Raw genomic sequence first — 23,222 nt, forward strand, 5'->3', positions numbered from 1 at the left:
TCTAGCAGAGCTCTACAACGAACTGGTTGAGTTTCATTATTCAAGATGTTGACCTGCGCTGTGACTAACAAGTCGTGTTGCAATGGTTCAAAAGGAAGCGGGGTCGATGAGTCCGTTTTCTGTGGTTCGGTCCCTAACAGGCTCGTCTGATGACGTCATTGTTTTCCTTGTCGTTTAGGACTGGACTATATGGTCGATCCCGATGCCGACGATCGCGGTAACCGAGATTCGCGTTTCGGGGATGTTCGCGGAGACGTACGGGGAGACTCTCGGCGAGAATCTCGACGAGACGCTCGGGGAGATGTTCGGGGAGACGCTCGGGGAGACTCTCGGCGAGAATCTCGGCGAGAACCTCGGTGAGCCGCTCGGGGAGACGAAGATGAGCGTCTCGAACGATATGACGAACGCGGGGACGGTGAACTGGGCGAAGATCGACCGCTGGATGATCGGTCGCTCGACGATCGACCGCTCGATGTTCGGTCGACACGTGTTCGTGTTTTGTTATGCCCCTGGTCTTGATGCAGATACGTGTGATGTCGCTGTCTACAGATGCGACATGATCCCGCGGAGCATTGAGTGCGAGCGTGTCCCTTGCCTAAACAATTGGTACAGAGCGACGCCCTTTTGGCGATTTCCAGGCGTTCTTTGGGCGGCATCGTTTTGAAGACATGGCAATTCCATAATTCGTGTTGTTCGTGGCAGCTCGGACACAACAACGTATTGTGTGTAGTTACGAATGTATAACTTCGCGGCGCGTCCTGTCGCCGACGGTCGTGTTGCTCGGACGCCCCCCTTTTGACGGTTAATGATGAGCATGCTCTGTCGCTATTCGTCCGTGTTTTCAAAAAATCCACTAAATGCGTATATGGCGGCAATTTCTTGTCCGGTAGGGTATGTTGCCATTCGCGAACGACGGCTGAGGGTAACTTCGACGTGACAAGCTTTATGAGAAAGGCGTTTGACGTGACTGGGTCCCCGAGTCTTTCTAACGCTTGAAGATGTACTTTGACTGTCTCGATAAGATCGTCTATGGCTTCGGGTGTTTCTTTAGTTATTCTGGGATAGTCGAGAATCAGGTCCCAGTGACGCATGCAGATCTGGCGGTGGCAGTCGAATTTTTCCCTTAGAGCGTCCATGGCGATTGCGTAATTTGCGTCGGTGATGGGTAATGACTGTATGCTTCGCGCGGCCCAGCCAGTCAGGGCTGTTCGGAGATGATGAAATTTCTGAACCGGTGCTAAATTTTCATTTCTATCTATCGCTGATGAGAAGGCATCGTGAAACGAATGCCAATCCTCGAGGGCGCCATCAAATGTAGGTATGCGAACCTCCGGTAGTTTAAGCGGTGCGGACTCGCGGCCGACGGCTGATTCGCCGCTTGTCGACTGTGACGGCGTGCTCCGTCGTGTATTGCTTAATTGTTTGGCTACTCGGCGTTGCAGCCTCTCGTATTCTTCCTCTAGCTCACTGCCGCGCGCGGTCTCTCCCTCGTCTAGAGTTACGATCTGGTATTGTAGTGCACGGATTTCCTTCTCGTAGGTTTCTAGACGGTCTTTAATGTGAAGCAAGTCGAACTCGTCCGGACAGCCTGATTGTTCAATGTCGCCCAGTTTTTTTGCGAGGCGTGTAAACTGGGCGCTACAGTAGCCCCGGCGACGACGCAAGTTGGCGAGCTCGTCTCCGGTTGCCATTATTTTTTATGTAATTGGTAATGAAATCGTTTGAACTTACTTCTGTTGGCGATTGTCCACTTTGTGGCGGGAGGCTGTGTGGTTGCGTTTCAACCACCGAATTATACCTCTTCAAAGGTGACGACCCTTTACGTTACTGACCTCGCTGGGGTGGTAACGCTTCTGCTGCTGGTTGTGTTGGATTCACGTGGCACTGTATGAGAGTGGGTGTCACTGGCGTGCACTTTTCACTTGACACAGAATCCGGCTCGAAGGACCATGTAATTTCGTACTATCGCGGGGAGACGCGGTCGTTAGAATACGCGTCAACGAGAGTCGTAAATTCCCGTTACGATTAGAATAATCGACACCACGAATAGTTCGATCCCCGTATTTCGGTTAGGATAATCGGGGTGGTTGATGCGGTATAACACTGAGAGTCACAGAATTATAATAATGTATATTTCCAACAACTAGTCTACACGATTGAAAAAATATAAACAATTAACAACTTTATCGCACGCAGATAATGTAAATGTATACAGTATCGAGCAAGGCTCTTACACTTGAAGTTAGTCTCTTGGTGGACGTAGCACGATATGATACTTAACAGAATAAGCGAATGTTTGGCAATGTGTAATGTTCGACGCGTCACAAGGAACTGATCCACTTTGGATGATTTCTTTGTCTCATCTTTAAGACGACCCCCACTATCCTTAGGTCACGCCACCGTTCGCGCCTATGATCACGTATGTCTGTTCTTGCGTGGAAAACGTAACGGACCAAATTCGACGTTTCGAGAACTCGCTGCTTGGCAACAGCTATGCGCTCGTCGATACATTGTATATGATCCGGCGGTCAGATAAGACGATCTGACTGAGACATTGTAGGGCCGCGAGTGACGGTTAGAAAATACAGCCTGTGTTAAGCCTCGTGGCGTAACAGTCCACTTGATTCGCTACTTTTTAAGTATACGCGTACGTACATGACGAAACTTCACAATTCATTGTCTGGGAAACGAAGTCAGAATAGATTTTATATATCTGAATGCACGTCTAAAAATACCATTTTCTCTCATACATACACGTATGTTTTCTTCAATATTTTCTCTATTCGATAACATGAAATAACAAAACTGACTACTTCAGCCAACGCTCATATCGCGTTGAAAATACTCGTTCTCGTCAGTTGACCGTGATCCTCCGAGCAGGCCGGACCTCTCGGCCCTAAGGGACTACCAGGCGTAGGCCCAAACAGCGAGCGCAGCAAGCTATTCAGTGTACAGTATACAGTGAGAGAGCGGTGAAAAAAAAACGCAAAAAGAGTGCTAAGCAGTGAAAAAATAGTGATAACATCACCCACACTACAAACAATACAAAAATAGAAGAGGAAAGGAATGAGACTGAAATCAAGGAGGCGGAATCCGCCATAAGTCCGACAAAAAAGGGGGTCAAAAGGAAGATAGAAAAGCAACAGATAATTAAAGATAGCAGCATAAGACCCGCTGCACAAAAGACGCGGAAACTCAATCCGCCTCCAAACCTGATAAGCAGGAACAAAAAAGAAATCAGACAAGAAAATTTAAAAGAAAAAGAAAGCGATTCTCAAGAAGAGTGTCACGAAAAAAACGAAAACGTGAAACAAAAAAGAAGCCCCCAACCAATGGCAATCCCAATAAAAAATAGATTTGAAGCCCTCCAAGCTCAAGACCCCTGCGCACCGCAGTCGCAGGAAACTATCATCGAAACATTAAAAAAAAAAAACGACTTACTAAGGAAAAAAGCAACCAGACAGCCCACACCCCTGGTCACATCACCGATAACCACGAACAAAAACAATGCCGCCCGGACAAGTACCTCCCCCGCCGCTCCGCCAAAAAAAACAACAACACCACAACATTCAACATTACTGAAAAACCAAAATTATAAAGGCCTGCCACCCAGCCACCCCGCTGAAGAACAGGCAGACCCCCCCACATCGGCAAAAGGGGCCAGGCCACCCCCTATCAACATAACATTACAAGACCCAAAAGATACAATAGCACTCATGGAAACTTCACTCAAAATCAAGAATTTCCACATCAAAAGAATCCACTCAGGTAAGCATGTGCTTTACCTCCAAAACATAAATGACTACACAAATGCAAAAAAAATACTGACTGCAGCCAACACGGCCTACTTCACATACACTCCAAAATCTCAAAAACCCCATACGTATCTACTAAAAGGTCTAGGTAACAGCTACACAGAAGCGGAAATACTAGAAGATCTGAAAGCCCTGAATATCGAAGAAGTCAACTTCACCAAAGTGACCCGATTCACAACAAGAAAATCAAGGGAGAACAACACATTGCTCCCAATCTATATAATTCAAGTCTCCCCCGATAGCAATATTGGGAACCTATTAAAAATAAACAGACTCAACTATCTAAAAATAGCATGGGAAAAAATAAAAAAAAACAACGATATCACGCAGTGCTACAAATGCCAGCGAATAGGCCACACTGCACAAAACTGTAACCTAAATTATCGCTGTGTAAAATGCACTGAACCGCACGGGCCAGGTGAGTGCAAAATAAAAAAAGAAGCAGTAGTCAGCAAAGAAAAAATCTACTGCGTAAACTGCAAAAACTACGGACATCCTGCATCTTACAAAGGATGTCCAAAACTCGTCGAACTCCGGAAAAAGATTAATGAAAAAATCACCAAAGCAAAAACATCAAAAACCGAAAGAATCGCCAAAATAAGCCGTAAGTACGTCCCCGAGCTAAAGTTCGCGGATATAGTAAAACAAAAAACAAGTATAAACGAGACAAGCCCGCTAGTAACAAACTTAGCGGCACAAGCCAAACAAAACCCAAACCCAACAATAGACGCACCCCAAATAAGCATAATAAATGTCATTGAAGACTTCAAAAAAAGCATCTTAAAAGCACTAAACGACCAACAAACCCAACTAAACGAAATCAATAAAGCACTAAATACGCATGAAGAAAGAATCGATTCCATCTTCAACATCATCGAAAATATAGACGAAGATTAGCAAAAACACACCCGCCCACCAATCACAGCAGAAAACAAACCAGATAAAAGTTAAACATCTGAAAATCATATCAATAAACGCCAACTCTCTAATCTCAAACCAAAAAAGATACAGCCTACTAACTCTAATTAAGAAAGAAACCCCCGACATAGTACTTATCTCAGAAATCAAACTGAACTATAGACATAAGGTGCAATACAAAAACTACTCTATAATAAGACACGACAGACCAAACGCCACCCAAGGAGGAGGAACGGCAATCCTCATAAAAAACCCCCTGAAGTTCAAAACAATACAAAACGACAAAATAACAAACTTCAAAATCCTAGAGACGACGATCATAAAAATAAAAATAAACAATAAGGAAAACTTATTTATCTCTGCAGCCTACGCAGCCTACGGAAACCAGAAACAATTTAACGACGAATTCGACAATCTCTTCCAACTTTTACAGCTCGACAAACAGGAAAACTACTACATAATAGCCGGTGACCTTAACGCCAAACATACCAGCTGGAAAAACGAAATAAACAACACGAGAGGAAACTCCGTCAGAACCTGGCTAGACAATAAAAGCATCTTCTACAAAACAAACCTTTATGGCTCCGAGCTACCCTCTTACCCAAAAGGACGCTCCTACCTAGACATATGCCTAGCAGACGCCCGAATAAAATTCCAAAACTTACGACCAAATAACACTCTCAAAACCATAGACTACGACAGCGACCATAACGCCATAGTATTTCAGATAAGCAAAAACACATCCGACTACCTAACACTCGAAACGCAGACCGAAACACCCAGGTACAACTACAAAAAGACAGACTGGAAAAAGTTCCAAAACCTGCTCGAACAGAACTGTGACCTAAAAATCTACAACAATGTCAACCTAACAGACAGACAAATCGACTCGTTCATAGACGAAATAGAAAAACATATACAAATCGCCCTACAAGAATCCGTACCGACATTTAAAAAAAAAGACTCCTGCGAACCATATATAAACTATAAAATAAAAAAACTACAACGAGATAAAAGCTACATACTATCGAAATTAAACTACCTAAGACACAACTACTCTTACGACAAAAGAGAAGACATAGAATTCCTAAAGTACCTGCTACACGAAATAAAATCACAACTAAAACAAGAATTCGCAAACTCTATAAATCAATACTGGACAAATAAAATAAAAAAATATCTCCAAAAAAGACTCTGCTAGCATGTTCCCGCAGATACATCAAATTTTCAGACCGAAGGAACAAAACTCCATCCCGCCCCTCAAACTGCCTCCAGAAAAAGCCTCCCTCATCCAAGAAGCAGGCATCGAGATACACAACACCAACAAAGACACAGAGGGCAACTTCATAATATCAAAAACAACGGAAAAACTAGACATTATCGGCACCCACTTCGCCAAAACTCACACACAAAACGAACACATGGGCCGAGAACAATTAAACAGAATTATCATCGCCGAAACAAACATACTAAAAAATAAAATAAAGCAAGACATAGCGCTAAACAAAACAGTCTGCACATTCTCAAACGAAAACACATCGGACGACCCCAAACAGCCCGACCCAGAAATAAACTACTTTACAAACTTCAATCAACTAAGTACAATCTTCTCCACGCTAAACAACAAAAAATCCGCCGGCTTCGATGGCATCCCAAACATCTCGCTCAAACGCCTACCAAACAAAATAAAATGGTACTACACAGTACTGTTTAATAACGCACTAAACAACACGTACTTCCCCAAAAAATGGAAAAAAGCCAAACTCATAGCCATTACAAAAAAAAATAAAGACGGCTCATCACCTGCAAACCTACGACCCATAAGCCTCCTCCCCAACATAAGCAAAGTATACGAAATGATCATAAACAACCCCCTAGCAGCCTTCTGCTCAAAAAATAAGATAATCCCGGAAAACCAATTCGGCTTCCGCCACAAACACTCCACAATCCACGCAATAAACAAACTTACGTCTGATATCTGCTGGGCACTTAACGCAAACCAGCGAGTAGCCGCCTGCCTAATAGACATCGAAAAAGCCTTCGACACCGTCTGGATCCCAGGGCTCATTTATAAAATGATTAAAAAGAATTTCCCCGAATACCTAATCAAAATAGTATGGGACATGGTAACAAACAAAACTTTCATAATGACCGACGGCTCGCACACTTCAAGCAAAGAATTCTCCATAGAGAACGGCCTGCAACAAGGAACAGTAAATTCCCCGCTACTCTTCAGCATCTACAATAACGACTTACTAAACCTCTTTAACCTCAACACATCCACACACAAACGCTCCATAGCCTTCGCGGATGACCTAATCATCTACGTAACAGGCCGCAAAACCAAAACGATAAGAACGGAATTGCAAGAACTCTTCAACAAAATCAGCGATTACTATCATACATGGAAACTAAAAATTAACGCAAGCAAATGCGAAACCATACTATTCAGACCCAGGACAAGCAAAATCGGCCCAACAGAAAGGGAACAAGTCAGGAAATTCCGCCTAAAAGAAAAAGCAAACGAAGAGAACCTCATACCACACAAAAACTGCGTAAAATACCTAGGAATAAACATAGATGAAAAACTAAATTATAAGCAACACATCGAAATCCAACTCTCCAAAGCCAGCAAAGCTTTTTGGAATACAAAAAGGCTGTTTTACTCCAGACTTCTCGATAGCAAAGTAAAAATCATGTGCTACCAATCGCTAATAAGACCCATTATAACCTACGGCTGCCCAATATGGTACAACATACCTGCGTCAATAATGGAAAAAATTCGCATATTTGAAAGAAAATGCATCAGAGCTTGCCTGAGCATTTACAGATCAGAACACAGCGGATACAGAAAATACGTAAAAAATAAAAAAATATACGACTTAGCCAACATCCACCGCATCGACTGTCACATCCTAAAACTAACGAGAAATCACTTCTCGCAAGCCGCGAAGATCAAAGAAAACAGCCTAATCTTCGGCTGCTTATACCCAAACGACGCATACTTCAAAAACACTCTGTTAACAGGCTACATCCCCCCCGAAGCCTTTCTATACCTAGACGAAAAAAACTATCTCCAAGACCAAAACAACATACCCATAATTTATCATATGCAAAGGAAAATAGGAATGAAATCTATTCAATACGAGGAAAACCTAGATGGCCGCACGGCAGACACTAGGTGGAGATACAACATGGCCCTCCCCCAAAAGGATACAGAAGACAAACACAGAAAAAACACAAAAAAATACTGGTGGATACGGAATTCTCAACAAAAACAACAAGATAAAGAGCCACAGAACGGCAACGCTCACCGAATAAAAGTGTAAATATGTAAATATGTAAATATGTAAATAGATAAACAAATATTATACTAATCCCACAGAACACCCCTCCCCGCCCCTTCCAGTCCATCCCCTCCCAGCCCCTCCCTAATAGGCTAGCGAACTGTCCTGTTTTTGCGTCCAGGCTTTCAGGACATAAATTAAAATATCGTACATAAGCACAGCGCAACAGCGGCTTAATTTTATTTTATTTAACAATAATAATCTTAAAAAAAAAAAAAGAGAAAAGAATGTAATAATGCATGGCTACGTCGTACCGCCGCGTATCGGTACTCTTGCCTGTACCACCCTACAATTAGAATTCAGCGTTTATTCTGGAAAAAAATGATGTAAAAAATATGTAAATAACCTGGAACAAATAAACAGAGATAAAAAAAAAAAAAAAAATACTCGTTCTCGTCCGATCACGAAAGTCAAGCAGCGCTGGGCACGGGTAGTACTTACATGGGTGACCGCTTGGGAACTCCGTGTGGTGTTGGCTTTTTTTACTTTTCTTAACACTTAGCCAACCGAACGGGCAGATTTCCCTTTTTTACTTTAGCAACGCGTTTTTGTTGTTGTTATTATCAATTATTATTTACCTGGAATTGTTCCCAATTAATTGCGATCCTTTTTCTGCTTTTATAAAGTGCAGTATGGAATAAAATGCACCAATTTAGTGGTTTTAAAATTAATTAAAATGTTACGCCATCAGCTATGACTAAATAAAGATATAGTCGAACGATATCACGCTAAAAAAATATTAAAATACATTATGAATTTTTAACTTCACTTTCAGGTTGTATCATTTATCTTTAGTCATCTTTAATGTTCTTAATTTTACCTATATCTTTTTATGGCTTAAATATATAATATTAATTTGATGTTTTGTATAAACAATATGTGAAATCGTTAAACGAAATCATTACCGCAAAATATAATTGACTATTTAAATAATTTTTATACTTCTTTGTTTTTCAAGTGTTGGTGAATATTAGTCCTCCTTACGTAGGAAAATGCACGGTTGATAGCATGTAGGTTGGTCTGTGTTGGGCGCGGTGGACAGAGAAGCGTGTATAGCTCGCTCTGGCGTTAATAAGCTATGGTCGTATACATCAAGAAAATATCTTTTTAGCATTAAACGATTATCACCATACGTTATATCATTCTCGCAGACACGCTTACTGATATATTGCTTTGTTTATATTTTCCGATAATGTTACATGTGTTCAATATTCGGAATTCGGAATATGTCGTTTGAAAGAATACAAAAGTACATGTTCCGAAAGTTGTGACACACACCGAAGAACGATTGCCTGCGCGCGACGAAAATGAAGTCGAAAATGTAAAATGACATTTTTCGTTTTGTTTTCGCGAAAATCAATTATGAAATAGCTCCTACTTAATTTCACAGTCCATTATCTTGAAAACAAAGCCAGGCAAGGTTTCACAAATCTTTTTTGTCCTACAACATAATTGTATGTTTTGTAAATATTTTTTATTCAATAATATTTAATAACAAAATTGATTACTTCAACCAACGCTCATACCAAGCTGAATGCACTCTTTCTCGTCAGAGTGTTGTGAACCTCCCAGCAGGTCGGATCTCACTGGCCAAAAATACCAGGCGTAAGACTTGTTAATGAGTTTGCCAATTTATGCAGTGATATTCAATAACGAAAAGTGATGAATAATGCTCACTATAAAAACAATCAAGAAAATAAGGGAAGGAAAGAAGATAGAATGAAAGAAGCAACCAAAAAGAAAATACTACAAAAATGAATATTTGAATTTGAATGAACTTTCGACCGTTTGCGTGGAGACGCGATTTCGAAGAAGCGCGCCAACGGGAGTCGTAAATTTCCGTTACGATTTAACTAATCCACGCCACGAATCGTTCGATCTTTTATTTCGATTCAGATAATAAGGATAGTTGAATGAAAATAACGCTGATATTAACAGGTTAATATATATTTTCAACGATCCAACAACTTCAATGAGATGCAAGGTTACGTATATGGAATGACAAACTACGAATGAGTACGACCCGAGACTCGTTTCGTGTTGGCGACTGTGATGATGTATCTTCTGTCGATTGGCTGTCTTCGACTGGGCGATTCTGCTGACTTGTCTTCCGACTCTTGCTGTTCCTTGAACTGTGTTTTAACTCGAGCTGGTGTTAACTGTTACTCGTGAGACTTGATTGTTACTTGAATGGTACTGTTTGTGACAAGTCTAGTGATCCAGTATAGAGATGAAGTCGAGAGCACAAGTGTAAAGACGAAGTCTACGGCACAAGTTGACTGTTCCGTAGTCGTGAGAACAAGTATAGAGATGAAGTGACTGCTCTGTATTTGTGAGAACAAGTAAAGTTCGTTTTTGTGTGATTACGGAGGAAAACTCTGAGTGAGCGAAGAGATGAAGAGATGAAGAAAGCGGATTTGTTGCTCACACTTTTCGTTTGGAAAGTTTACAAGAAACTTTGCGAAAATATCAACAAATGCAACGAGTCAAATACGAACGCGTTGCTCAAATGAGCCGCAAATTCATCCCGTGGTTAAAGTTCTCAGACATCCTAAAACAAGGAATAAGCCGGAGCCATGTCTCCGAAAACCAACCACATCAAACAAATTTATTACTGCGCGTAATTGAAAATCCAAACCCAATTAAAACGTAACCCAATAGAACGTAACAAACTTATCAAGGACTTCAAAGAAGCATATTCAAAGCCCTAAATGAACAACAAACACAATTAAACGAACTAAAACAATCATTAAAAACGCACGAAGAAAGGATTGACTCTTGTCCAAAAGGAGGCTCCTGCTCAGCCATATGGCTTGGAGACGCACAATTCCAATTCCTTAATTTACGGGCAATTAACACGCTCAAAATCATAGACTACGATTGCGACCATAATGCTCTCGTATTCCAGATGAACAAAAATACATCAGATTTCGTAATCCTAGAAACACGGAGTGACGGTCCCAGGTACAAGTGCAAAGATAACACACTAGGAAAAATTACAAAATCAGCTCGAAAAGAACTGCGTCCTGAACACCCGCAACAAGGTCAATCTAACAAAGAGGCAAATCGACTCATTTATAGAGGAAGTAGAAAAACACGTACAAACCGTCCTTCAAGAATTCGTACTAAAAATAAATCAAAAGTCGGCTTTCGAGCCCTATATTCATAATAAAAGAAAATTACGAGACAAAAGCTCCATGCTATCCAACATAAACAATCTAAAATAAAACTATTCCTACGATAAAAGAGAAGATTTAGAATTATTAAAGTATCTTTTGCACAAAATACAGTTGCGCAAAAAGGACTCTGTTGGCATGTCCCACAGGGAAATCAAATTTTTACATCAAAAAAGCCAAACTCTATCCCATCTCTCAAACTGCCTTCAGACGAGAACGATTCCATTCCGCACGGTATGAACGTTAGTTGAAATAAGTGATTTTCTTATTTGCTTTTAGCGTACAAGAAAAGAATATTTGAAATATATAAGTGTGTGCAAGAATGAGTGATATATGGTATTAGTCGCGTAATACTAAAACATTTCTATTTCTCTATGTTTACATTATAGATTATTAAAAATAGATTATTAAGGAAAGCAAGAAAGATTGGAAGAATAAAAAGGTGAACACCACGCGGAGTTCACAAGCGGTCACCCATTTAAATACTTTCTCCATCTTAACTTTCGTGATAGGACGAGAACCAGTGCTTTTCTGTATAACGTTTATAGACCAATAGTTATTATTACATGTGTGTGTTTTTCATAATAAACAATGAATTTCGGTTGTGGGATGGATCGATTAAAAGTACCGATACGTAACGGTACGACGTAGCCATGCAATATTTTGTGTGTCGGGATTACATTTTTTTAGGTTTACAATTTGTAACTTAAATTTATGTCGTTGTAGAGCGGTGCTTATATATGATGTTGTTTTTTTGTTCCTATCTCTGTCCTGAGAACCTGGTCGCAAAAACCGGACAATTCAGTAGTCTACATTTGGTTTCGGCGGAGCTGCGGGATTTTGCGATGGCGGGGGGAGGGTGGACAGGGAGGGGAACGGAGGGGTGTCCTGTAGAATTATTTACAATATCTACAATATTTACAATATTTACATGATTACAATATCTGCACTATTTTACACGGAGGGAGATTTGAGTGTTGTTATTTTGTGGTTCTTTTTCTTGTTATTTTTATTGTGGTTTTGGCATCCACCAATATTTTTTTATGCATTTTCTGTGATTGTCTTCTGCGTCTTTTTGGGGAAGGGCCATGTTGTATCTCCACCTAGTGTCTACAGTTTGCACATTTGAGTTTGCCTCGTTGAGTATTGTTTTAATCCCTATTTTTCTTTTTATATGGTAGATTATTGGGATATTATTTTGGTCTTGGAGGTAGTTTCTTTCGTCTAGGTATAAAAATGCTTCGGGGGGATGTAACCTGTCGTCAGTGTATTTTTGTAATATGAATCGTTTGGAAATAAGCAACCGAATATTACACTATTTTCCTTTATCTTTGCAGGTTGCGCGAAGTGGTTTCTTGTTAGTTTTATGAGGATTGCCGTTCCTCTTCCTTGGGTAGCGTTTGGTCTGTCGTGTCTTATTATAGAATAGTTTTTGTAGTGCACTTTGTGTCTATAGTTCAGTTTGGTTTCTGAGATAAGTACTACGTCGGGGGTTTCTTTCTTAATTAGGGTTAGCATGCTGTATCTCTTTTGGTTTGAGATTAGTAAGTTGGCGTTTATTGAGATGATTTTCAGATGTTTAACTTTTATCTGGTTTATTTTCTGCTGTGATTGGTGGGCGGGTGTGTTTTGGCTAATCTTCGTCTATATTTTCGATGATGTTGAAGATGGAATCGATTCTTTCTTCATGCGTATTTAGTGCTTTTTTGATTTCGTTTAGTTGGGTTTGTTGGTCGCTTAGTGCTTTTAGGATGCTTTTTTTGAAGTCTTCAATGACATTTATTATGCTTATTTGGGGTGCGTCTATTGTTGGGTTTGGGTTTTGTTTGGCTTGTGCCGCTAAGTTTGTTACTAGCGGGCTTGTCTCGTTTATACTTGTTTTTTGTTTTACTATATCCGCGAACTTTAGCTCGGGGACGTACTTACGGCTTATTTTGGCGATTCTTTCGGTTTTTGATGTTTTTGCTTTGGTGATTTTTTCATTAATCTTTTTCCGTAGTTCGACGAGTTTTGGACATCCTTTGTAAGATGCAGGATGTCCGTAGTTTTTGCAGTTTACGCAGTAGATTTTTTCTTTGCTTACTGCTGCTTCTTTTTTTATTTTGCACTCACCTGGCCCGTGCGGTTCAGTGCATTTTACACAGCGATAGTTTAGGTTACAGTTTTGTGCTGTGTGGCCTATTCGCTGGCATTTGTAGCACTGCGTGATATCGTTTTTTTTAATTTTTTCCCAGGCTATTTTCAGATAGTTAAGTCTGTTTATTTTTAGTAGGTTCCCAATGTTGCTATCGGGGGAGACTTGGATTATGTAGATTGCGAGCAATGTGTTGTTCTCCCTTGATTTTCTTGTTGTGAATCGAGTCACTTTGGTGAAGTTAACTTCTTCTATTTTCAGGGCTTTTAGGTCTTCTAGTATTTCCGCTTCTGTGTAGCTGTTTCCTAACCCTTTTAGTAGGTACGTGTGGGGTTTTTGAGATTTTGGGGTATGTGTGAAGTAGGCCGTGTTGGCTGCGGTCAGTATTTTTTTTGCATTCGCGTAGTCAGTTATGTTTTGAAGATAAAGCACGTGCTTACCTAAGTGGATTCTTTTGGTATGGAAATTCTTGATTTTGAGAGAAGTTTCCACGAGTGCTATTGTTTCTTTTGGGTCTTGTAATGTTGATGGGGGGTGGCCTGGCCCCTTTTGCCGATGTGGGGGGGTCTGCCTGTTCTTCAGCGGGGTGGCTGGGTGGCAGGCCCTTATGAGTTTGGTTTTTCAGTAATGTTGAAGGATGTGGTGTTGTTGTTTTTTTTGGCGGAGCGGTGGGGGGGGGGGGGTGCTTGCCCGGGCGGTATAGCTTTTGCTTGTGGTTATTGGCGACGTGACCGGGGGAGTGGGCTGTCTGGTTGCCTTTTCCCTTAATACGTTGTTTTTTTTTTTTTATGTTATCGATAATGTTTTCATGCGGTTGCGGTGTGCAGGGGTCTTGGGCTTGGAGGGCATCGAATCTGTTTTTTAGTGTGATAGTCATTGGTTGAGGTTGTGGGCTTCTTCTTTGTTTCATATTTTCGTTTTTATCGTCGCGCTCTTCTTGTGAGTCGCTTTCTTCTCCTTTTAAATTTTCTTGTTTTGTGTTTATTTTGTTCCTGATTACCAGGTTTGGGGGCGGATTGAGTTTCCGCGTCTTTTGTGTAGCAGTTCTTATGCTGCTATCTTTAATTATTTGTTGTTTTTCTATTTTTCTTTTGATTCCTTTTTTTTTGACGAGCTTATGGCGGATTCCGCCTCCTTGGTTTCGATTTCATTCCTTTCTTCTTCTATTTTTATATTGTTTGTAGAGTGGTTGATGTTATCACTATTTTTTCACTGTTTAGCACTCTTTTTGTTTTTCTTTTCTTTTTTTTTTTGCTCTCTCACTGTCTACTGTGCACTGTATAGCTTGCCGCGCTCAGTGTTTGGGCTTACGCCTGTTTATCCCTTAGGCATTTCGTTCGTGAGTGCCGAGGCGTGCGGATGTGCGTCCAGTGCTCGGCAAAGTCCACAAAGCAGCACGTGACCATCCAGTTGCTGCTGAGTGCCGAGACGTGCAGACGTGTGTCCAGTGCCCTGTGAAGTTCACAAAACTCCACGTGACGCCCATCTGTCCAAAGCGAATCCAACTAACCTAGCCAGGGGTTGACAGCTTCTCGACTAGTTCTTTCACACTGAATTAACTAGCTCGATGATGGCTCTATCATCTCCAACAGGCTCCCCGGAGCTAAATTATCACACCGCCATTTTTCCTCCCCCGTGGCAAGAGGGCAACACATCCATCCTGGTAAACGACCAGCACACGAAAAAACGAAAGCTCGAACCGACCAAGACAAACGTAAACAAGAATCAAACCAAACCATCAGCCAGCCAAGTGACCACCTACAATAGATTCTCAATACTGGAGTATACGGAAGACCCCATGATTACAACCGAAAAGGTAAACAATCTCCATACTCAAAGAATTCCCCCTCCCGCACCGATATTCATAAACGACGTAATCGACATTCAGTCAATGATTAAGACTATCGAAAAAGACATCAGCAAAGAGGAATACAAGTTAAAGATTAACAACAACCACGTGAAAATACTGCCGACCCACCCAGACGCCTATAGAAAGTTAACCAAGCTATTAAAAACATTAAACGCTAAATTCCACACATACCAGCTCAAACAAGAAAGACCATTTCGAGTGGTGCTACGCAACATCCATCACTCAGTCGATCTAGACGAACTAAAGTGCGAACTGTCAAACCACGGCCACGAAGTAACTAATATCAGCAACATTAGGCATAGAATCACAAAAAACCCACTATCCTTATTCTTTATAGACTTAAAACAAAAAACAAACAACAAAGAAATCTACAATATCAATCGGCTGATGAACTCCATAGTTAAGTTCGAGCCACCTCTTGTAAAGAAAGAAATAATACAATGCAAAAGATGCTAAAGGTACGGCCACACGCAGAAATACTGCAATCACAACTTCCGGTGCGTAAAATGTGCAGGTAATCACCCCACTGACCAATGCACTAAATCCCCGGAAACCCCCGCCAAGTGTATCCACTGTCAAGGAGAGCATCCTGCGAACTACAAAGGATGCTCAGCCTACAAATCGCTACATAATATAAAGTATCCAAAACTGAGACCCAAGGACATAAACATACAAGAACCTAAACCCCAAAAACTCACCTCACCAACAGTATCCTATGCGCAGGCAACGCAAGGAAACGTATACAACTCGAAAACACACAGTGTACACACAGAAAATAGAATTCCTACCCCACAAAGCACAGACAACTTTACCAGACTCGAAAAACTTATCGAGAAGCAAACTGAGCAAATTAACAACTTGCTGTCACTACTCACACTCTTCATGGACAAATTCATAAGCACAGAAGCAAAATAAAACCAATGCGAATAGCTCTGTGGAACGCCAACGGTCTAGCTCAGCACAAATCTGAGCTAGAACTATTCTTAAAACAACAGCAAATCGATGTGATGCTCATATCCGAAACCCACTTCACCGACAAAAACTACCTCAAAATACACGGCTACAACTTCTACCACACCCAACACCCCAGCGGAAAGGCTCACGGCGGCACCGGAATCATAATCAAGTCAAACATCAAGCACTACGAACTTCAACCATTCCAGAAAGACTACCTCCAAGCAACAAACGTAGCAATAGAAGACTGTCATGGTACAATCACCACTTCAGCTGTATACTGCCCTCCCAGACACTCCATCGCCAAAGAAGACTTCGACTACTTCCTGGACACCCTGGGCAACAGATTCATAGCCGGAGGAGACTACAACGCTAAACACACCCAATGGGGTAGCAGACTGGTCACAGTAAGAGGCAAAAACCTCCTCAACAGCATAATAACCAACAACCTCAACTACCTTACCACATACGAACCCACACACTGGCCCACCGACACAAACAAAATACCCGATCTCCTTGATTTCCTCATAACTAAAAATATTTCGTCAAGACACGTCCAAATCAATTTCTCGGCTGATCTCTCCTCTGACCATTTCCCCGTGATAGTAACAATCAGTTCAACTATCATCGAGAATACACCTAATGGCTTCATTCATAACCAACACACCAACTGGCAGCTCTTTAGAGAAATCTTCACACACACAACTTCAGCCTCAACTTCACTAAAAACCAATGAAGAAATCGAAGCAGCCACGGAATACCTAAACCCGAGCATAATAAACGCTATCCGCTTCTCCACACCGACAATAACGTCCATCAGCAAACACGAATATCCCCAGTACATATTAAAAAAAATAGCAGAAAAACGTAGACTAAGAAGAGTATGGCAGACCCATAGAACACCGGAGGACAAACGCAAACTAAACAACGCAACTAGAAAACTATCCAAAACCATAAAAAACTACAATAATGACTGTTTTCACAAATATCTCGCCAGCTTGTCCCCCACAGCCGACTCCAACTACTCACTATGGAAGGCCTCCAGGAAACTCACGCGCCCCCCACAAATAATACCTCCAATCCGCCGCCCGCAAGGCGGATGGGCGCGTAGCCCCATAGAAAAAGCCAACCTATTCGCCAAACACTTGTCTGAAGTATTCAAACCCCATTCCTCCGTAGCTGCTGCAGACGTTACCGAATACCTGCACACTCCCTTCCAAATGTCCCCTCCTATTAAGCCTTTCACTTCTGCAGAGATTAAAGAAGCAATCAGTCGCCTAAACCCCAAGAAAGCAGCAGGTCACGACCTAATAGGAAATAAAGCAATCAAGGAACTTCCCATAAAAGGGATTGCACTCGTCGCATCAATCTTTAACGCCATCCTCCGCCTTGAACACTTTCCTAAGGCGTGGAAAATCTCACTAATCACCCTCATCCCCAAACCCGGTAAACCAATATATGAAACCAGCTCCTATCGCCCAATCAGTCTTTTACCTACCCTGTCTAAACTATTCGAGAGAATGCTCACGAATCGTCTCCTTCCACTCGTAGAAGAATTGAAAACACTCCCAGATCACCAATTCGGCTTCCGAAAACAACACTCAACAGTAGAGCAAATCCACCGCATAACCCACATGATCAGCCAAACCCTTGAAAAGAAAAAATACTGCTCAGCGGTATTCTTAGACATCCAACAGGCATTCGACAAAGTATGGCATGAAGGGCTACTCTACAAGATCAAAAAGATCCTACCCCTTCCATACTACTCCATCTTAAAATCCTACCTAACCAACAGACAATTCATAGTTAAATGCCTAGGCGCCTCTTCCGCAACATTCCCAATAGAATCCGGCATACCCCAAGGTAGTGTCCTCGGACCCCTACTGTTCTCCATCTACACTGCCGACTTACCTACATCAAACGAGGTAACAATAGCAACATTTGCCGACGACACAGCACTATTAGCTACCCACGCAGACCCGGCAATTGCCTCATCCACTCTCCAGCGAAGTCTCGACTCCATGGAAAAGTGGTTCCAAAAATGGGGCTTCAAAATAAACGAAAAAAAATCCTCTCATGTAACCTTCACGCTCCGAAAACAAACCTGCCCCCAGGTCACCATTAACAACACAATAATCCCAAGCAAGGACTCCGTAAAATACCTGGGCATGACCCTGGACAGGAGGCTAACTTGGAAATCAGTTCCGCCTGGGCAGTCGACCTAAACGGACGTGCGAAACAGTGCTCCAGTGAAAGTGCGGCAAGAGAGAAGAGAAAGGGACAAAGTTAACGCCAAAAATAGACAAAACGTGGAATCATGCAGATTCCACCAATAAAAATAATTAACTCCGGTGAAACATTTTTCATAAATAAATCTACAGACTCTACATATGTAGAGAAAAATGATGATATTATGGAAACAACACAATCCGACGGGGAGCAAAACATGTCAATACACCAGGAAGGAAGCTGGACGGTGGCAACCTCCAGCAAAAAACGGAAGGTAACCCCGCTCGCAAGCGCGAGGAAAATTGATACATATGAAAAAAAACAATGGCTACAAGATATCAAGCTGCACAATCCATTCAGCGCACTGCCAGAAGAGGCAGCAACGGACCCAATGGAAAGTCCGACAAACCGTACTCCCAAACCACCACCGATATACATAGACGCAAAAATAATTGACCCCCTCATCGAATTACTAAACAACATCGCAGGGAAAGACAACTATATCATCAAACAGATAAAAATAGACCAGGTGAAAGTGCAAACCAACACCCCAGAAATATTCAGAAAAATTACAAGATCACTAAAGGAAAAAAACGCAGCATATCACACTTTTCAGCTCAAAACCGACAAAAGCTACAAAGCAGTAATCAGGGGACTACACCCAAAAACAAATACCGGAAAAATAAGTGAAGAACTGGCAAAAATCGGACACCAGGTAAGGTCAATTAATAACATCAACAAATACGATACCAAACAACCATTACCGCTATTCCTAGTTGAACTAGAACCTAAAAACAACAACAAAGAAATATACGATATAGAAAAATTACTAAACACAATAGTAAAAGTAGAGCCACCCAGACATAAAAAAGAAATCCCACAATGCATAAGGTGCCAACAATACGGACACACTAAAAACTATTGCAATAGAACCCCGGCATGCGTTAAATGCGCAAAAAATCATCTCACGACACACTTAATAAAATCCTACCTAAGCAGCAGAACCTTCCTAATAAAAATCAAGGACACACATTCTCAAGTTAAAGACACCAAGGCCGGGGTACCACAAGGAAGCGTCCTAGGCCCAATACTATACACATTATACACGGCGAACATACCAACAACTACCAACAGCACAGTATTGACATTCGCGGACGACACAACTATACTAGTCAGACATACTAACCCAGAAACGGCAGTCAAAATACTACAAGAACATATCGTAAAAATAGAAAATTGGCTACAAGAAAAACAAATAAAAGCAAACCCCAATAAATGCAACCATATTACATTCACGCTACGGAAAAAGATACCACCAAACATCCTATTGAACGGCACGCATATAACGCAAACAAAGCATGTCAAATACCTAGGACTCCACTTAGATCAAAAACTCACCTGGAAACTACACATCAAATCAATAGTAGAAAAAATACAGAAAACAAGGAGACAAATGCATTGGCTAACAAGCCGAAAATCCAAACTAAGCACAGAAAATAAATTAAAAATATATAAAACGATCATAAAACCAATCTGGACGTACGGAATACCACTATGGGGGACGGCAGCAATGAGCCATATAAACAAAATAGAGGTAATACAGGCTAAAATCCTCAGAACAATAGTAAACGGACCTTGGTACGTCAGAAACGGAAATATACGAAGGGACCTGGGAATGCCAACGGTCAAGGAAGAAATTAGCAGATACTCCGAGAAATACAAATCAAGAATAGCAACACACATAAACCGGCTAGCTGCGGAAACATACAAAACCATAAATATGGACAGAAGACTAAAAAGGAAGCACCCAGCAGACCTAATAAAGGACATAACCTAAGAAACACGAGGATGGTACCCCGCTGGGGGTAGCCACCAACATGCTAATTTAACCGTTAAAAAATTCCACCAAATGTCCAAATTGGACAAATTGTGAATTTTAATAAATAAATAAAAAAAAAATTTAACCGTTAAAAAATTCCACCAAATGTCCAAATTGGACAAATTGTGAATTTTAATAAATAAATAAAAAAAAAAAACTATTATTTCGTTTATAAGCCTGTGCATTTGCTCTATCGTGGAGTGTTTGTTTCTGAAACCAAATTGGTGATCCAGTATTAGTTTTTTTGTCTCTATTATTTCGTAGAAGTGGTGACCACTTCAACACGAATAGTTTGCTTATGTTGGGGAGGAGGTTTATAGATTTGCAAGTGATGAACCGTCTTTATTTTTTTTTTTTTTTTTATGGCTATTAATTTGGCTTTTTTTTCATCTTCTGGAAAAATGCGTGTTATTTAGCGCATTGTCGAAGAGTACTATGTAGTATCATTTCATTTTGTTAGATAAGTGTTTCGAGCCGGTAAGATCGAAGCCGGAGGATTTTCTGTTGTTTGGAGATGATTATTTCTAGTTGGTTGTAATTTGTAAAGTAGTTTATATCTGGTTCTGGCTGTTTGAAGATGTCCGAGGTGTTTTCGTTTGAGAATATGCAGAATATTTTATTCTTGAGTTTGTTGCGTCGGTGATAATGAAGCGGCACTCGACCTCGGAAATTTCCAACGGCTTCCCGGCACAAAGCGCTTTATCTTTAAAGCGCTATGCCGACAAGCCTAATGTGCCATCGTTATCCCTACGACTCTTTCGCCGAATCTTCGGGAGAACGCATACCCAGCAACCGTCGCGGACTTCTACCAAACGAGCGCGATATCGATGGCCAACAAAGAAACGAATCGGCGTGGCTTTTGAATCAAAGAGATTCAATCTGCCCCGAACTGCGAAGTGCGAGGGATTACGCGTAGCAAACACAGAGAGACGAGAGTCGACCCCTGATAGCCACCGTTAAGCATCATTTGTTATCAGGCGTTGTTAAAAGTTAACTGTTGTCAATCGTTATCTTTTGTTAATCGTTATTTGTTGGTAGCTGTCAAAAGTAATAAACGTTATTGTTAAAAATCTGGAGTATTTCTCGTGTACGCAATCACGACATATACCACCTCAATAATAATTCTGTTTAGTTGTTCTCGACCTATGTGTTTGTGTTGTGTGTGTTTTGGAAAAGTGGGTGCCGATAATGTCTAGTTTTTCGGTTGTTTTAGATATTACGAAGTTATTGTGACATCCGAGACCATCGCACCGCTTCAGAGACCACGTCACACACCGCGGGCAAGATGGATGCCAGATGTCTACACATCCTTACTGGGTACCTTCGATAGGCTTAGGGACCTACCATAAATTTGGGCATTTTCATAGTTAAGGTCCTTTAGACCAAGCAAGGATCATTCCTTTCAAGTGTCCTTTACATTTATTGTTTACCACGGCTAGATACGGGAAACTTGGTTTTTCTGACGTTCTGTACCTTCCTTTACCAACTTTCTCTTGTCCCTTAAATTTAAGGCTTACGTTTTAAAGACAAGAAGGTTGAGCCGTAACGGAACTTTATGTTTCTTTTCTATGGAACTTTATTAAATAACACAACTTTATAAGCGCTGTTTACGCGTCTGATCTGAGAGATGTTGATTGATGAGAGTTTGTAGTTTCAGTCCCGAGCTGTTCTCGTATCATCACAGAGGAAAGCTCGGTGTGGGTGTATCCTTTGAACTAACAACGCGGATTCGTTTTTCACACTTTTCGTTCGGAAAAGTGAGGAAACGAACGAGGGTATGACGGTAAAGTGAGTTTTGTTCCTTTGGTCTGAAAATTTGATTTATATGCGAGAACATGCTAGCAGAGTCTTTTGGAGATATTTTTTATTTTGTTTGTCCAGTATTGATTTATACAGTTTGCGAATTCTTGTTTTAGTTGTGATTTTATTTCGTGTAGCAGGTACTTTAGGAATTCTATGTCTTCTCTTTTGTCGTAAGAGTAGCTGTATGTTAGGTTGTTTAATTTGGATAGTATATAGCTTTTATCTCGTTGTAGTTTTTTTATTTTATAGTTTATATAGGGGTCGCAGGAATCTTTTTCATTTAGCGTCGGTACGGATTCTTGTAGGGCGATTTGTATATGTTTTTCTATTTCGTCTATGAACGAGTCGATTTGTCTGTCTGTTAGGTTGACATTGTTATAGATTTTTATGTCGCAGTTCTGTTCGAGTAGGTTTTGGAACTTTTTCCAGTCTGTCTTTTTGTAGTTGTACCTGGGTGTTTCGGTCTGTGTTTCAAGCGTTAGGCAGTCAGATGTATAGGAGAACGAGTGCACTCAGCACGGTTTGAGCGTTGACTGAAATAAGTAATTTTTTTATTTGTCTTTGATGGTCAAAGAAATAGAATATTTAATGAAACATGTGTGTGCCAAAATGAAAATGATATAACGTATGGTAATGGTCGCATGATACTAAAACATTGCAATTTCTTCATGCTTAGAATAAAGATTATTAAAAATTGATTGTTAAGGAATCCGAATTGATTTTTTTTTGGGGGGGGGGAATTACCTTATTTTTTGTGCAAAAGGAGATTAGGGTGTCATTTATGACTATTTCGAATATTTTGATTACGTTGGCTAGGATACATAATATCGCAGGTTTGAGAGCAAGGAGCGGTTTTTATTTTTTTCTTTTATGATGGCTCTTAAAGTTATTAAGGAGCACTGTATAATAACATTTTATTCTGTTTGAGCAGAATGTTCAGGATGTCGTCGAAACCGGATGATTTTTAATTGTTTAATTTAGAGAAAATGATTTTTATTCGGTTGTAATTTGCAAAGAAGTTTATTTCTGTGTCTGGTTGTTTGGGTTTGTCCGAGGAGTTTTCATTAGAAAATATGAAGGTTGTCTTATTTAGCGAT

The 23,222-nt window shown here is 40.8% G+C and overlaps 1 protein-coding gene across 1 annotated transcript in view; it reads right to left on the minus strand.

Moving 5' to 3' along the window:
• LOC125386640 overlaps positions 1–1,702 on the minus strand; it is a 28,532-nt gene extending 26,830 nt beyond the window's left edge. The window contains exon 1 of the mRNA XM_048413636.1: positions 54–1,702. Within this exon, the coding sequence (XP_048269593.1) occupies positions 186–1,691 (1,506 nt within the window). The 5' untranslated portion in view covers positions 1,692–1,702 and the 3' untranslated portion in view covers positions 54–185. The remainder of the gene's footprint in view (positions 1–53) is intronic.
• Positions 1,703–23,222: the final 21,520 nt, after the last annotated feature.

This window comes from Bombus terrestris, chromosome 17 (assembly GCF_910591885.1).
Source record: "Bombus terrestris chromosome 17, iyBomTerr1.2, whole genome shotgun sequence".
NCBI classification, from domain to species: domain Eukaryota; kingdom Metazoa; phylum Arthropoda; class Insecta; order Hymenoptera; family Apidae; genus Bombus; species Bombus terrestris.